Source organism: Bufo gargarizans, chromosome 3 (assembly GCF_014858855.1).
Source record: "Bufo gargarizans isolate SCDJY-AF-19 chromosome 3, ASM1485885v1, whole genome shotgun sequence".
NCBI classification, from domain to species: domain Eukaryota; kingdom Metazoa; phylum Chordata; class Amphibia; order Anura; family Bufonidae; genus Bufo; species Bufo gargarizans.
In genome coordinates, this window is record NC_058082.1 from 231,210,741 (window position 1) to 231,228,063 (window position 17,323).

General features: G+C 39.0%; 1 protein-coding gene across 1 annotated transcript in view; it reads left to right on the forward strand.

Moving 5' to 3' along the window:
* Positions 1-17,323, forward strand: part of CLYBL (citramalyl-CoA lyase) — a 374,710-nt gene that overhangs the window by 331,457 nt on the left and 25,930 nt on the right. Inside the window, 2 exon segments of the mRNA XM_044286389.1 lie at positions 7,780-7,947; positions 13,603-13,727. Coding sequence (XP_044142324.1) covers positions 7,780-7,947; positions 13,603-13,727 — 293 coding nt within the window.

Genomic DNA, 17,323 nt, shown 5'->3' on the forward strand with positions numbered 1-17,323 from the left:
AAGGACGATATACATCGATATTAGCCAACTGGCCCAAGATCTCACTGACGTAATACTCCTTGTCCATAAGGACAAGAGCACCCCCCTTGTCTGCAGGCTTGAAAATCAGGCTATCGTCCCCCAATAAGTTATCGACAGCCTGCCTCTCAAGGCGCGACAAGTTGTGGTTTACATGAAATCCACTTTGCCGTATCTCCTGTAAAGACTTTGACATGTCACGTTGGACCAATAAAATAAACGTTTCAACAGGATGATAACACTTAGGTGGTTGAAAGTGACTCTTGGTTCTCAGTCCAAAATCCTTCAACGATAAGCAAGTGTCACTGGTGGTTGCTGTGGTTGCGCTCTTTTCAACATTAGTGGACTGCAGACCCGAGAAGTGTGCCTTAAGTCGAAGACTTCTAAAGAAGCGCTGGCAGTCCATGTCAAATTCAAAACTATCAAGCGGACTAGTAGGACAAAATGATAGTCCCTTCTCCAGTACCTGCAACTGAAGAGGACTTAAACTTTTAGAGGATATATTGAAAATTAAGGTTTCATCTCTACCTGAGAGCGTGTTGTTCGCGGTGCGTCGATGCCCCCGATAATGGCGTCCTGCTCGTCTGGTGTTTTTCTTTGTTGAGGTCTTTGTCTCCTTCTGCCTAAAAAAGGTGCACGCGGAGGTCCCATAGTGGAATCACTTCCCGATCCGGAGGACATCGAGGTTCCCCGACGTTGCTGCCTGGTGAATAAGGGTATGGCTGTGCCAGATAGATCTTGCCATTTGTATACACGTTTATTCTGATAGTCCTCAGAGTCTCTGATAAATTTTTGGCGTTTAGTGCTTTCTATCTCCCTTTTCAGGTCAGCGCCAATTTTTTCCACTTTAGATTTAAGAGTAATCAATTCCTCAGCTGGTAAGGCATCCTTCAGTTGCGTCTCAATGGTGGCAATTTTCTGCCTACTAGTCATGATAGCTTCCGTCAGATATTCGATGGTTAATACCATCAAGTCCATGGAACACTTATTTAGAATATTTGAGAAGTTAGTGCAGTAATCAATGTTGTCACAAAAAAAACGTCGGTCTCAGATGGACTCGCAATCCACGTGGGATAGGGTGCAAGCGACAATATTCAGCAAGTGTAGATACATGTAGTTCCCAGGAGGTTAATCTCCTCACCTCCTTTTCAAGTTCTCTCCCTCGATACTCCGTGGGAGGTATTTTGAGAAAGTCCACATTAGCGGTTACACCGGACACGATCTCCCGTGCCCGCTCTTCCGTATAGGAGAATGAAGCCATGTAAAAAATGCACAGGTGCTCGCGCTGAAAAGAACTGCAAAATTTCAACGAGGGTCAGCCGGCACTCCGTTTGTAGGCGTGGTGCACGTGTCCAGGGCCGAAGTCCAAGTACAAGTGAACAGAAGAAAAGACCGGCACTCACTTTATCTTCAAAAATTTCTTTCTTTTTATTCGCCACGCATTGAAATATTCGGTGACGCGCGTTTCGGCTCTATAGCGAGCCTTTCTCAAACCAATGGCATATAACAAAGTCATACAATACAGGTGATTTAAATAGACCGCCACAGCGGAAATGACATCAGGTAGTCATGGTGATTTAGACCAGCGCTTCTTTAGAAGTCTTCGACTTAAGGCACACTTCTCGGGTCTGCAGTCCACTAATGTTGAAAAGAGCGCAACCACAGCAACCACCAGTGACACTTGCTTATCGTTGAAGGATTTTGGACTGAGAACCAAGAGTCACTTTCAACCACCTAAGTGTTATCATCCTGTTGAAACGTTTATTTTATTGGTCCAACGTGACATGTCAAAGTCTTTACAGGAGATACGGCAAAGTGGATTTCATGTAAACCACAACTTGTCGCGCCTTGAGAGGCAGGCTGTCGATAACTTATTGGGGGACGATAGCCTGATTTTCAAGCCTGCAGACAAGGGGGGTGCTCTTGTCCTTATGGACAAGGAGTATTACGTCAGTGAGATCTTGGGCCAGTTGGCTAATATCGATGTATATCGTCCTTTGGACGGCGATCCGGTATACATTATTAAAAAGAAATTGTGTACTCTGGTTGATATATTTACTTCACAGAAGATTATTGACCCCAAATTGGGGGAATATCTGATTAATCATCATCCTGTAACACCAGTGTTTTATACACTGCCCAAAGTGCACAAATCTTTATCTCAGCCACCGGGTCGGCCCATTGTGGCCCTAACTGACTCTATCCTGTCTCCGCCAGCTATTTTGCTTGAAAAGGTTATGACACCCCTAACTAAAAATATGCCGTCTTTCCTGCTTGATACGAATCAATTTTTACGTGAGGTTGGGACCCTGGTGTTGCAGGATGATGATTTGTTAGTAACCTTCGATGTTTGTTCTCTGTACACTTCTATTGTTCACTGGAAGGGTATACGGGCTGTAGAGTGGCTTCTATCCCTCTCCTCTTACAGTGAAGGTGCCAAAGAATTTTTTTTTGAAACTTCTTGAAATCATTTTAACTGAAAATTATTTTTTATTTCAGGACACCTACTACCAGCAGTGCTGTGGGACCGCGATGGGCTCGAATGCCGCACCGCCATATGCAAATTCATACATGTCATGGTTTGAAGACAAATATATTTACACCAATGATCTGTTTAAAATTCATTGTATTTTTTGGCGAAGATTCGTCGATGACGTGTTTTGTGTATGGCGGGGCGGCATTCGATCCCTTCGTGCCTTTTCAGAATTCTTGAATTCAATTTGGCCCGAGTTGCAGTTCACTTTACATTATAGTGATTATGAGATTAATTTTTTGGATACCCTGGTTATTAAGGGTACAGGTGGGTCAATTGTGACTGATTTGTATATCAAGAATACCGACAAAAATTCTCTTCTCCATTTCTCAAGCTATCATCCGTCCACTGTAAAAAAAGCATTACCTCATTCTCAATTTCAAAGGGTACGTAGGATTGTTTCTAATACTGAAGTAAGAGAAAAACGCCTTAATGAAATGTCTATGAGATTCGAGAATAGAGGATATCCCACAGCACTGCTGGATAGAGAGAGGAGTAGGGTTACCTCCTTGGCTCCTAAACAGGAGTCCAGGGGGTCACGTATACCGTTTGTCACTAAGTTTCACCCATGGGTCAACAGGTGTCGATTTATTTTTTCTAAGCATTGGAATATCTTGACTAGGGCTTACCCCTCGATTGAGGAATTCAAAAATCCTCCATTATTGTGTTATAAACGCAACAAAAATATTCGCGATATGGTGGTGAGGGCGAATGTGGGTAGTACTCAAACTGAGAAGCGCCAGAAGACTTTGTCAACTCCTAGAAAGGGTACATTCCCTTGTCTAGGGTGTATACACTGTTCAAGTGTTATTAAAGGGGAATATTTTACGCATCCCCATACAGGTAAGCGCTTTCCAGTTCGAGGTTTTTTCACATGCAATAGCAGCTTCATCATATATCTACTTAAGTGTCCTTGTGGACTGTTATATATAGGTGAAACATCCATGCGCATGAAGGACCGCTTTTCTAAGCATAAGTCCACTATTAGAAAAAATAATTTACTCCTACCCGTCCCTCACCACTTTGATCGCTGTAAACACAATATTGCGCAACTGCGCTTTCAAATCATTGAGCAGGTACAACAACCTCGCAGAGGTGGTAATCGTTTAAAAATGCTAAAGAAGCGTGAATCTTATTGGATTCATACACTCCAGACACTGGAACCCATGGGGTTAAACCGGGAGTACGATCTCCATAGCTTTCTGTAGATGTCTGTTTTTCATGTATGTTAAACTTAATTATTTTTTTTGTATTTTACAGAGAACGTGAGGAACCCCCCAACCGCATCATCTGAATTGCAAGCTAGTACGAATATCTAGAGAACTTCATAAGAATTCAGGATTGCTACATTTTCATTGATGCTGTTGCGATTGGGCTGTTTCTCACGTGTATCTGATTAGCTAAATTGTTACCTTGTGTTTTCCTTTTTCTTTTGCTCCCTCCCTCTTTGCTTCTTCTTTTTTCTTTTTTCTCCTTTTTTTTCTATTTTGTTGGTCTAAATCACCATGACTACCTGATGTCATTTCCGCTGTGGCGGTCTATTTAAATCACCTGTATTGTATGACTTTGTTATATGCCATTGGTTTGAGAAAGGCTCGCTATAGAGCCGAAACGCGCGTCACCGAATATTTCAATGCGTGGCGAATAAAAAGAAAGAAATTTTTGAAGATAAAGTGAGTGCCGGTCTTTTCTTCTGTTCACAGCAACTATCTTATGTCATTAAAGGGGCTGTGCCACACAAAATATTCTACAGTTTTCAAACAGCACCTGGATCTTAATACTTGTAATTGCATGTAATTAAACATTCAGCATAACCACTGGGACGGCTGCACATGCTCATTTTCATCCTCCAACTGCCTCCTGGACTGTGATAGGCAGAGCATGGACACGCCCCCTTAGCTGCAGCAGAAAAGACACTCCCCTTGAACTGTCAGCTTGATATAAATCTAGCAGAGCAATGAATGGGGAGATCTCTGGATCCATGTGAGGTACGGGCTGGTTCTAGCTTTGTTAGAAAGCTATTGGCATGTACTACATGATGCTTTTTATTTTTTACATCAGTCTTGGGATAACCCCCTAAAGTGACATGACGTCCTGTCTGCTGATCATGTGACCACATGTGGCGATCGTGTGTGTCATATATGTGCCTGAATTAGGCATGTCACCACTTCAGCTAATCACTGTTCTCAGCTGTAGACCACTGAGGACAGTGATTGGCTGTTGCACCTATGCCGTATCCAGGCATGTCGCCTCTGTGGTGCTGGAGAAGCGGATGATTATATCTTTTTTTATTTTATTTAAGACATTGTAGGGATTCACGGTTTTCTGTTATCTTGGACAATCGCTTTAATGCTTTGTTTTGACAGGCAGAGACCTAACAAAGACCCTCTGGCCTGCCATGATCATTTGCTCATTAGGCAATGCCTCTGGCGTGGCCTAATAGTTTGCTTGTCAGTGTAATACTGACAGGTGATATTGCCTTGCAATACAATGCATTTCAAGGCATTGTAGAGGTGGTCGAATAATCACTGCTCCTAAGTCTCCTAAGCGGGGCATAAACAAAGTACATTGAAGGTTAATAAGGAGGGTGATGTGACCAGGCAAATTACCTCCATGTGATGTCTCCTCCATTCAAACACACTGCACCTGCACTAAACCCACAACAGAACAAGCGCAGACGGCAGGTGCAGTGTATGTGAATGGAGGAGAGATCATATGGAGGTGATTTGCCTGGTCACATGACCCTCCGTCATCAGCTATTTTATAAACAGGATCTCTGTGTGGACAGCACAAAAGTCTTTGTGAACAAGGGAGAATACTTCATAAAATATAGAAACTGGTGCAGAATTTCAACAAAGGCTGTATTAGTAAGTGCCATGTAATCCTCTCACAAACACATTGGTCAACAGTAACCAGAAAGTGGTCAATCCACCTAAAGATGCAGCCCTGAAGATGCACTTTTTTTTTGCTTTCAACTCGCCACCTATTATTATTTGTTCGGGTGGAATGGAAACAAAATAGTAATTCCACAAATGTTGGGGTTTCTTGTTTAGGGTTTTGGTTTTACAGTGTTCACATGTTATCCTTTTTCTGTGTGTCAGTACATTTATGGTAATGCCTGAAGTATGTGGATTTTAATGTTTTACTACGGTACAGTAAAAATACTTATTTGGATTGTATGCCACAATATTCTTGGAGGCTTTTTTTGTCCCACAAGGGAATTTGAACATGCAATCACATACAGTATATAATACACTGCAAAACTTCTGCATTGTAATATATAATAACTGTCACCATTACACTGACAAGAAGCCTATTAGACCCTGCCTTCAACCTAATAGGCTTCTGTAGGAAGGACATACTTAAAATCACTTCCCTTTGGCTACTATTGCTGTGGCTACTATTGACCGCGCCATCTACAAGGTTAAACTGCATCAGAAGCCTGGCAATGCATATCAGCCATGCTCCTGCACGGATGTAGGAGGTACAGTGGTTTTGGTATATAGCTATATATATATCATTAGTTGTCAAGGGGTTAGCCATTAGTAAGGTAGGAGAGCTGTTTAAAGGGTCCAGCCTTTTTATACTTTACATTGTTCTGTAACCTGAATGCCTATCATTTACTAGCAATTTTATTGGCTATGTTTGTTTTTTTACATTCACTTGAGCCTTAAATGGATTGTCTGACCCCAACATAAATTTTAACTAAGGCTAGGCAAGTGTCTAAATCAAAGAAAAAATGCTCCATGCCAATGTCAATTCTCATCTGCTTAATGCCACTCTGTTCCGGCAGTGAAGCTCCCTTCTCCACTTACAAGGGACTGGAAGGATCAGTGACCATATGCTGTTTGAGTACATGTTATCAGTGAGGCCAGTGAATGGCTGCAGCAGTTAACATGACCATGATTGGGACATCACACTTTCCGTCCACACAGAACCAGGAGGAGCAGAGACAGGAGCCTCAACACTGGAACGGAGTAGTGTGGATTAGGTGAGTGCCCTTTTTCTTTTTTCATTTAGACTCTTTTCCGGCCATGCAAAAAATTTGCGTTGGGTCAGACAACCCCTTTACGTAAGTAGATTGCGTTAGAGTCTCAGGTCATGTCATGCTTATGATTGTTTTTGTTGCTTTGCAGTTGTCCATATTGTTGATTGGGTTAGAAGTTAAGTGTTGAGCTTATAATGATTACCCACAATAATGAGGACAATTGTGTACACACATTGGCATTAACCCTGCTGATTATTTCTGTTTAATCTGAATATGATGTAATTTGTATTTATCCTGTACTTCTTTTATTACTAAAATATTTAAAATTATTACAGTGAATTTAAAAGTAGTAATGGATCCAAAAGCCTACCGTACAACTTGGTAGTTTCCTATGCCACCATTGTTTCCACTGACATTAATACCAAACACACAAAGGAGGTATATGATTGTTCAGTAGTCAAACACGTAGTAGAGGTAGAAGCAGACGTTGTTTTATATATGTCACACATAGTACCTCATCTGTCACACTGCCTAATCTCAATCAGATTAAAATGCATTTGTATCTCACATGTAAATGATTCATATATTTGAAGTTTCATTTAGGCCAAAATTATCGCTTTGGTGCTACTGGTCCAATAAGAGGTCCATGTCTTCATTCTCTTAATCAGATCCTTCCAAAACTGGAATATTGAATTGGGGCCTCTCTCTAATACCACCTTAACTGAAGTCTTGAAAAACGCCATTAATCATCCTTAAGTAACTGACAGCAACTTTAGTCATAATATTAGGCTACTTTCACACTCGCGTTTGTATTAGCTGTAACATAGCCAAAACGGATCAGTCTTGAACACCATTGAAAGTCAATGGGGGACAGATCTGTTTTCTATTGTGCCAGTGAAAACGGATCCGTCCCCATTAACTTAACATTGTGTGTCAGAACGGATCAGTTTGCCTCTGCATCGTCAGGCGGACAACAAAACTCCGCAAGCAGCGTTTTGGTGTCCGCCTCCAGAGGGAATGGAGGCGGAACGGAGGCAAACTGATTCATTCTGAGCGGATCCTTATCCATTGAGAATGCATTAGGGCAAAACTGATCCATTTTGGACCACTTGTGAGAGCCCTGAAATGGATCTCACAAACGGAAACCAAAACGCCAGTGTGAAAGTAGCCTTACGTGAATATGCATTCTAGTGTAGATGGATTTAATGACTAATCACTGTGCCATGTGTCTGAACAATAGGTGCTACAAGCAGCAAAGAAGCTCATGATGTCCTGTATGCCAGACAGAAGATCATCGTTGTAGCCAAAGCATTTGGACTGCAAGCAATTGATCTTGTTTACATAGACTACAAAGATGCAGATGGGCTGCAGAGACAAGCAAAAGAAGGAGCCCTGATGGGATTCTCCGGTATGTACTCCTAATTATATATAAAGAGCCATTTCTACTGTTTAATGAGTGACAGTTATACAGTAATGAAGGGAAATGGCAAAACACAACATAACATAGCCCACTGTGAATCTTGCAAATATGTTCCGGGTTATTACATTGTGTACAACGAAAATATCCCACGTTGCCATATTTTGAAACAACATACTTGTTTTATGTCTTTATTTCAATGTTTTAACATTTTCTACATTTATCTAATTAAAGTAATTAAAGGGACTGTGATTTTCTAGAGCTTTCTTCTAGATGGTTTTGTAAACAAATTGAAGTATACCCAAGGATTGTATCTTTACTGTTAATGAAAAAAGCATACGTAATGCAGTTCTATTACAAATATATCTTGTGCAGGGGTTGTGTGGACACAGCATATGCCTATAAAAGATTGATCGAAAATCTAATAATCTTTATGTACTAAGAAAAAAGCATAATCAATAAATAACAGTAAAAAAAAATCTAAAAGTTCCATAGTATACTTTATTTTATGCATGATCACTTATTTGTAGCTCTTAGAAAGCGTTTAGTGAACCAGCGATGTGTGCTCATTTTTATATGTGGAAGAGGAATTATTAACTAAAAAATAAATAAAACTACTCGCACTTGTCAGCATTCAGTCTTTTTTTCTTTTACAAGAGTAAAACTACGCATACATATCTTCGGCGGATCTTCTTTTATGTCTTATTAAGATGATCTGAAATTGTATAGCGAGTTTTATAGACAGATAGTAAGTAGAAGGACTGTTGGCAGGTCATCGCAAGGCTTTACTACAAACAGTAAGAGATAATGACTGTTTAGTGTAAATTACAGAATTCTTCTCAGGAAAAGTATAGACCTCTAAATAGATTTTATTTTTGCTGAGATAAGTACAGATTACACTACCTGATTTACTTTTCAGATAAGAGAGGTACCAACTAATGTCACAAGCCATACAGAAACACTGGGCACTCCCGTTTCGCAGTATTGTCAATCATACCATTGGGAAGAAGTTTATCAAAATGCCTGCTATTATATTACGGTACTTATATTGCTCTGTCCTCAGAGCCCATGGAGTCATGTGGTCCCATGTATGTAGCTAGCAAAGATGAAAACTGTCAAAATGTTTAAAGGGGTTCTCAGCTTTGGTCAATCTCCACTTGGTGGAAGAGTCTCTAGACAATAAGCAGGTTATCAAGTCTTCCCCTTGTGGTATGATATGCAAAACCAGGCAGTAAATATTTGATTTCCCTGCAGCACCACCACAGGAGAAATTAAGCATTATATGCAGTGCCATTCAAATAGGAAGGCTGTCTGTAATGCAGGACAAGAAAGCCCTCCATAGCAAGGGATGTTCTTTGTACTGCTGTCCACTCTGGTCAAGAGATGAGGATTCTGAAGACAGAGCTCCACTATATTAACTCAAAATTCTCTAATAAAGTGTATGAAAATGAGTTTCTAAAGTGGAAATCTCCTTTAAAAGGGTTCTCCAGGATTTACACATTAATTACCTATTCTCAAGATTGGTCCTCAGCAGGAGTCTGACTCACCGGACCCCAATAATCAGCTGTTTGAAGAGGCTGCAGTGCTCCTGTGAGTGCCATGGCCTCCTCACAGGTTACCAAGCACAACGCCATACCTTGTATAGTGTCTGTACTTGGTTTTGCAGCTCAGCACCATACAGCTGATCGGCAGGGGTCCTTGGAATTGGACTCTCACCAATCTGATTTCCTAGGGATAGGTCATCAATATGTAAAGAACTCCTTTAATAAAAGTAAAACATTTTTTTTTCATCAAATTATAATATTTAGAGTGTGCATTAGGGGGATGCAAGAAAAAAATCTCAAATGTATGAAACTATTCTAGGCTTTCAGAAAAAAGTGGGTTGCTGGTGGCTCACCTGACCAATACAATGTCTAGGTGCTCTAGGTTTAAACTGATTCACCCAATCAGAGAAGAAAGGTATGCAATAGAAATGTATAGGCTTTTGCCCTTTGTGCTGTTGCCACATCCTGATATCAGGATCAGGAAAAATATTTGGCATCAGCTGCACAAAGCAATAAAGCCAGTATAGATGATATCTGCTGCCCAGGTTATTGAAGATGTTGTGGTATTGAAATTGGCTACCCTAGAGCAGCCTCACAACCAAGATAGTCCTCTGTGTTATGTTCCTGTCAGCAAGTCATTAAAAGATCAAATACTTGCAGTAATAGATCTGTAGTCTGGCTTTTACATAATAAGATCTAGGCTAGAAAATATGTCTAAAATGATATGTGCACTTTTGCAGTCATTTTTTCTATTTCTTCCATACAAAACAAAAAAAGAACTTTAAAAATAGTCATAATTAAAAATATTCTGCACGGACTAGCAGAACAAACCTAATGGGGTCATTTATGACCAAATATATGCCACTTTTTGTCGTATATTTGGCACTGATTTTGTCGCAAAGATCATTTGTGTCACAATCTGTGACTTCTTCCCCTTTCACACCACGTAAGTCGGTTCTAAAAAAAAAGGGGGGTGGGGAAGAGGGCGGGCCGGTAGGCCCATATCATTTCCTACACCAGTTTTTTTCAGTCTAAAACGCTGGTGTGGAGACACACAGGTCTGCAGAGGAACTGCAGACACAAAATATTAGGATACTATTAATTAAAACTATTTGAAGTTGCCTTTTTTCTTATTTAACATGCGCTTGAGCAATTTAGGAAATCTAAATATTCTACCTTTGAAAAACTAAAAAATCACAGGATTGCATCAAATATTTGCCTTCCTAAAATACCGTGAAATAAAATGTGAAGCAAAGCCTTACATGGTAGAAAAAAGTATATGTACAGTCAATTCTGATGGAGAAATTGGGGCTCATTTACTAAAGACTGGCGCACTCCTCTTTATAAGTTTTGCGCATCTTTCTGCTTTCTGTGCGCCAGAAACTGAAATCTACTCCAGGTAGGAGCTGGAGTAGATTTCTGTTAAAATTCCATTAAGCGTCATCCACTTTAAAAAAAAAAAAGTCGTAAAGCGAAGTAAAACATTTTGGGAAAAATAATATCTGCACCAAATTTTGTTTTATTTTATTTATTTTTTTTTACATAAAAAAATGCGTGTAAAGCCCCCATTAGCAGAATGTGGTGTAATAGGGTTTTGTATGAAGCAAATGTGATACTTGGTTTCCTACTGTGTTACATACATATATTCACATATTATAAATGACTGGGCTTGTTTGTGTCTTTCCTTATCATGACATTTACCTGTAAATGTTTTTTCTTAATATATTATAGGCATTTAGGCAGAAGATTTGATAATAATGATGCTCCCTATGCATGACAGTCCCACTCAAGTTTAATCTCTACTGTATTCTAAAAGTTATGAAAGTGAAGCTTTACAATGTTCATGATAAATCATATCACCTGCTATGTTGAGCCATATCTAATATGTAAGAGTGAATCGCATGCTGTACACACCAGTGTTTGGCCGCGATAAGAAAGCAGAGACTCTTCCTAGTGTGTCTCGCTGTATACCCATAACTCAGGTGGTCTGCTGCTGCTGCTCATGTTAATGGGTCAGTTGATGCATATCCTAAGCCAACAATAGGAAGCTTAGTTTTCTGGCGTCTGTTAGTAGAACGGTGATAGGAGTTTTTCAAGGTTTCTTAATATGTGCAAAGTTGAACTTGAAACTGAGAAAGTTTAATCCTCTTATGCAGAAGGACAATGCTCCATCAGACGAACTTTATTAATGTTTTTTTTATGATTTTCCATGTTAAAATCCCTACCTTGCTGTTTAAAAATAAATAAAAATTAGACAAAAAAAATCATTACATTTTATTTACAGAATGCTACTAAATACCTCAGCTTCTTAGAGCCATTACGTGGAGAGGGATGCTGAGCCTCACACAGGCACACCTTGCTTTGTTAAAGACCCTCACATGAAGAGTTTGCATTATGTTCCATAATCCCTTCGTAGCTGACAAATTGACCTAGAACGATATGTCAAGTGGTGTTCGATACCTGAGCAGACAATGTAGTGTTTCAGTTTAAACAGATTACACTCCTTTTGTCAAGTGTCACATTTCTTTTAGCTCCTTTACATGCCATGGTTCCTGTAGAGAAATCTGGGTGAAGGTTATTTTATGAAATTTCTGCAAAATATGTGACACGCTGCTCTGGCTTCACTCCCATAGATGAAAGATTCTACAATAAATTGAATTGTGATATTATTTTTTTACCCATAAAAGGTATGCACATGTGTGATCTTGTGTAGCATATGGCCACGAGTATAATGTTTCCATTAAGATAAATATTATACAGATTTAAAATGTAATTGGTTATATGTTTATTATTGTGGATTATAACATGAAATTGTCTTTCTTACAAAATGTATAGCTCAAAAATCTAAGCAAACCCAATCTAGGGGGGAATTCACACAACTATTACGGATGACATCTGTGTTTTGATTAGTTTTTTGGGGGCATTGTAACAATGCCTTTTCTTGTTGCAAAACGGACAAGAATAGGACATATTCTGTCTTTTTTTGTGGGACTATGGAACGGACGGATGCGGACAGCATTTTTTTGCGGCCCCATTGAAATGAATGGGCCCACATCCAATCTGCAAAAAATGCATATCAAAATACGGTCATGTGAATGGGGCCTAATGGATTATTTCTTGGTGTTAGTGGTCAGTGAAGCATGTATAATGACGTTAAGCATTGCCCATACTACCAGGGAAAGTCATTTCTATAAAGGTGTATATAAACTTAATTACACATGAACTCTTTTAATATTAATAATAATTATATATATATATATATATATATATATTGAGAGAGGGAGAGTACATAGTATAAAACATTGTGTATGTGCATATATATATATATATATATATATATATATATAATATTATTATTATTATTATTAATGTACCGGTATTTATTTATTTATTTTAACCAGCAGGAAAACTAAGACACCTTGTCCTTTTACTCCAATATCTTTTTTAATATTTAAGGATTAGAATTTTAGATTGTTCTGTGTGTGTTATTCATAGACAGTAATACCTGGAATAAAATATAGAAAATAAGCTAGAGCCAGACATAGATTTTCTGCATTTTAAGGCTGCCGTTCTCATGGTAAGAGTAGCACAGTGATCATGTGTGCACATCATATGAAGGGAAGCCCTGTATCATTTGACTGCATGATGGGTTTTCATTACTTTGTGTTCTTTTCTAAATAAAACCAAATAATGTATTTTTTGACTTGTAGACTTCACATTTAACCTACTTAATAGCTCAGGGTCCTTCTGCTCCTGTCAGGTTTATTCCAGCTATCAGTCCCTTTTTGCTAGCTAGACAATAAAGTAAAAAATGGGACTCCTTTTTTTTGTTTGCTTTAAAACAGAACTGATTATTTGTATTCTTTTAAAGCGCTCTGAATTGAGTCAAGGCTGCATTTATCCTTCCATGCCGCCTGAGCACACGGAAAGGATTCATGCTGCTCTGGAGTGCCAGGGATAAAAAAAGAACGCTATTACAGTAATTATTTGTTATTATTTAATGTCTAGTCCGGGAGGCATTCTCCATCTTTGAATGTTTGACACATTTTGCGTGAACATCTGTTGTTGATTCATGTTTCTGGTGTTATTAATCTTCTTGTAGGTAAGCAGGTGATTCACCCAAGCCAGATTCCTATTGTCCAGGAACAGTTTACTCCAAGTGCTGACAAAATAAAATGGGCCTACGAATTGATTTCTGCTTTTCAAGAACACCAAAGATTAGGAAAGGTAAAAAATATATACATATAAGTGTCTATCTATACCACGTCACCACGTGCTGCAATCTTCTTTATGTAAAACGGTTAGCGGAAGTTAAATAAAATGTTCCTCAGTATTTTTATATCCTGTATTTTCTCCATTTCTGTCTTTTTAGGGTTTATCTATATCCCTCTTATGCCATGTTATTTCTCCTTCATTTTATTTGCTATATTCAAAACTTTCCACACATCTTAAATAAATTCAAAGCGTGGATTTGTATTTAAGACTTGCTTCTCAATCAGTCGTGGCAAGCGCTTTGCTTTAGTAAAATTATTAGTGTACTCATCTTGTACAATTGAAACTCAGACTGAAGAAATGAGCATTTGAGACTGCTAGATACATTAATCCTGTGTTATGCCAGGTCAGGATTTGATGGCCGTATAATTCTTTTTAATTGTGATGATTAGGAAGTAACTCTGCACAGAATAGCGATTTCAAGTCAGAGATTTAGATATATGCAATGAACTAAATTAACACAGGAAAATGGTTGTTGCTAATTTAGTGCATCATTGAGCCTCACGTTTTCTGCACTGTGGGTTTCTGCTATGTAAATATTGCAATGTTGAAGCACAATCTGTCGCCACTTTGTGCCAGTAATACTTAAATTAGGAGTCGCCTGAAGGAAGGTTTTATGCCAGTTTTAGCATCGTCTGCTAATTATCTCTTAGTTTATTTGAAATAATCCAGTTTGCTTCTCTTTATGAAAAAAACTAGGAGAATGCCTTGTTTTAATGCACCATCTACATCATAGTGTATCTTACTTCATACCTTAAATCGTTAAACAGAAATTGCTAGTAAATGTGGCTCATCATGCTGTGTATAGTAATTAGTTGCATATGGGGTCTGATTTCAAAAGAGAATGTACTCAAAAGACTATTCACTTGTACCGGATAACAATTTAGGTTTTCAAAAAGCTTAAATGTACTTTTTCTATTTTACAATTTTCTATCATTTCAGAAGAATCACAATTTAGACCACAACGGTAATTTCCTTCTGCACAATACAACAACTCTGCTTCCGTAATAGTGTTTTTTTTTTTTAATAGGAACACTTTGCTCTACGCACTGCCTGAGCCCTTGTACGAGGCTGGCAAAATATGTCAATCAAGCCTATGTTTTTAGCCCAAATGATTTGTCTAGAGATATGTCACGTAAGGAACGCTCTTGGGGGTCAGAGGGGTCTATTGTTATGAGATACCTGACATTTACAATATCGAATTTGGTGTAATATAAAAAAAAATATCTCATCCAAATATATTTAACATAAACTTGCATGGTTTTCCATGCTCCTGAGATATCTTATCTAGGCAAATGATCTCCTTGGCATATAAAACCTGGAGATCACAGGGCTGCCATAGACTTTTAGATGGATGTTTTCTTTTCATATCATCAGCTGTGTCTTGTTTGTAGTGAAGGTACAATAAAATATTGTTCTTAAGATTTTTCTCTGGACAACCTGTTCTTACAGACTAGTATCAGGCATTATTCTACCAGTAAAACTGGCAAATATGTATTTTTCAAAAGTTAATATTTGATAAGAAAAAGGTATGGACAAGACACAAAATCAAGGGATGTATATAAATGATCTTGCCGATTCACACGCAATCACAATATTGAGTAATTTAAAGTTTATGTCCAATTTTTCAATCATTTTTTTAGTGTTACAATGTTTCTAAAATAAGCAATTTTGCTAATTATCTTGATTTAATAGAAAGCTTACTGTTTTGTGTATACAGGTCCTGTGGAACCCTTGGTGGCTCCATGGCTACTACATACAATCTCGCACTGCTCTGAGTAGCTGTGCAAGCACAGTGGGGGAGATTTATCAAATTGGTGTAAAGTAGAACTGGCTTAGTTGCCCCATAGCAACCAATCAGATTCTACCTTTCATTTTTCACAGCTCCTTTGGAAAATGAAAGGTATATTCTGATTGGTTGCTATGGGCAACTAAGCCAGGTCTACTTTACACCAATTTGATAAGTCTCCCCCAATGTCTCTGCTTCAGCTTCTGGAGCAGCAACTCTCATTGATGAGATGAATTGATTCATCTGAATCAATTTTCTCATCTCTACTGACAAGGAATATGGCAGTACAGCTACAGTACTACAGCTGATAACGTACAAAACTTCCAAAGTTTGTCTGTTGCTCTAACTTCGGATTTACATGTTTATTACCATTTTAACGCTATGAGAGGAATTGGTCTTTAAGAGTCCATTTACACTTTTGGCATTATATATGGATAGTGGTACTGATTCTGTAATAAACTATGCAAACATTCTGAAGCCCATGCATATGAATGTGTTTCCATAACCTCATTAATGCTATGCTCAGGCCACAGATTCCACATAGAAAAGTCATGAGATTAGGCACACATAGATTAGCCCTAATGAATGGTGCCAATCCTTGTGCAGATCCAGGGTGCTTTCTACTGCACCACTGGCGTAGCTATAGGGGGTCACAACGTTGTAACCAGGTCCCTAAGCCATTAGGGCCCACAGGCCCCCCTTGCCAGTGGCGCTATATTTTTCCCTTTATAGGATGCAGCACATGAATATTAGTGAGCATTTCCATTATGGAAGCGCTCACTAGTGTGCAGGAGTGAAGCGCTGCGAGCACTGTACTTATTCCTCCTCCGGACAATGCTGCACCGTCCTGACTGTGTACAGTGTCAGGACACGCACTGTGACCTGACGCTGCAGGCTGTCAGATGAGCTGACAAGAAAGCTGAGAATGCCTGAGGAGAACATCAGACCTGGAGAGAAGTGGCGGAGCAGGAGAGGTAAGTTACTTAATATATTTTAAAGTCTAATACCTGGGAGGTCTGACATGAAGCTCTAATGGGGCTCTGATCTGAGGTCTGATATTGGGGGAACTCTGACATGGAGGTCTAATAGGGTCTAATCTGAGGTCTAAAAGGAGTCCGATCTGAGGTCTGATATGGGGGATCTAACATGAAGGTCTGATGGGGGGGTCTCATTTGAGGTTTGATATAGGGACTTGAGGATCTGATATTGGGGTCTTATCTGAGGATCTGATCTGAGGTGTGATATGGGGGTTTGATCTGAAAGGTAAGGGGGTATTTTTTGTTGTACTGGCACACACTATAAGGGGTATTTTTTGTACTGGTGCACATTGTAAGGGGTATTTGCACTGATACACAAAATACCCCCTTATGATGTGCACTGGTGCACATTATAGGGATATATTTTGTACTGGAACACATTATAAGGGGATATTAGTTTTGTACTGGCACACATTATAAGGAGGTATTTTTGTACTGGTGTTCATTATAAGGGGGCATTTTTCTACTGGCGCACATAAGGAGAATTATTACTATTGGAGGACTATAGGGAAAATGATTTCTAGTATGGGCACAATGGGGGTATCATTACTATTGTGGGCACTGTTAATACTATGCACTCTAGGAGATGATAATTTCTATTGGTGGGACTTTGGGGAGCACTGTTACTGTAGTGGGCACCCTGGCACAGTATCAACTTAGCTCAATTAATTTTGGGGGACATTATGGCTAAACTATTAGTGTCAGGGAAACAATTTGCTGGGTGC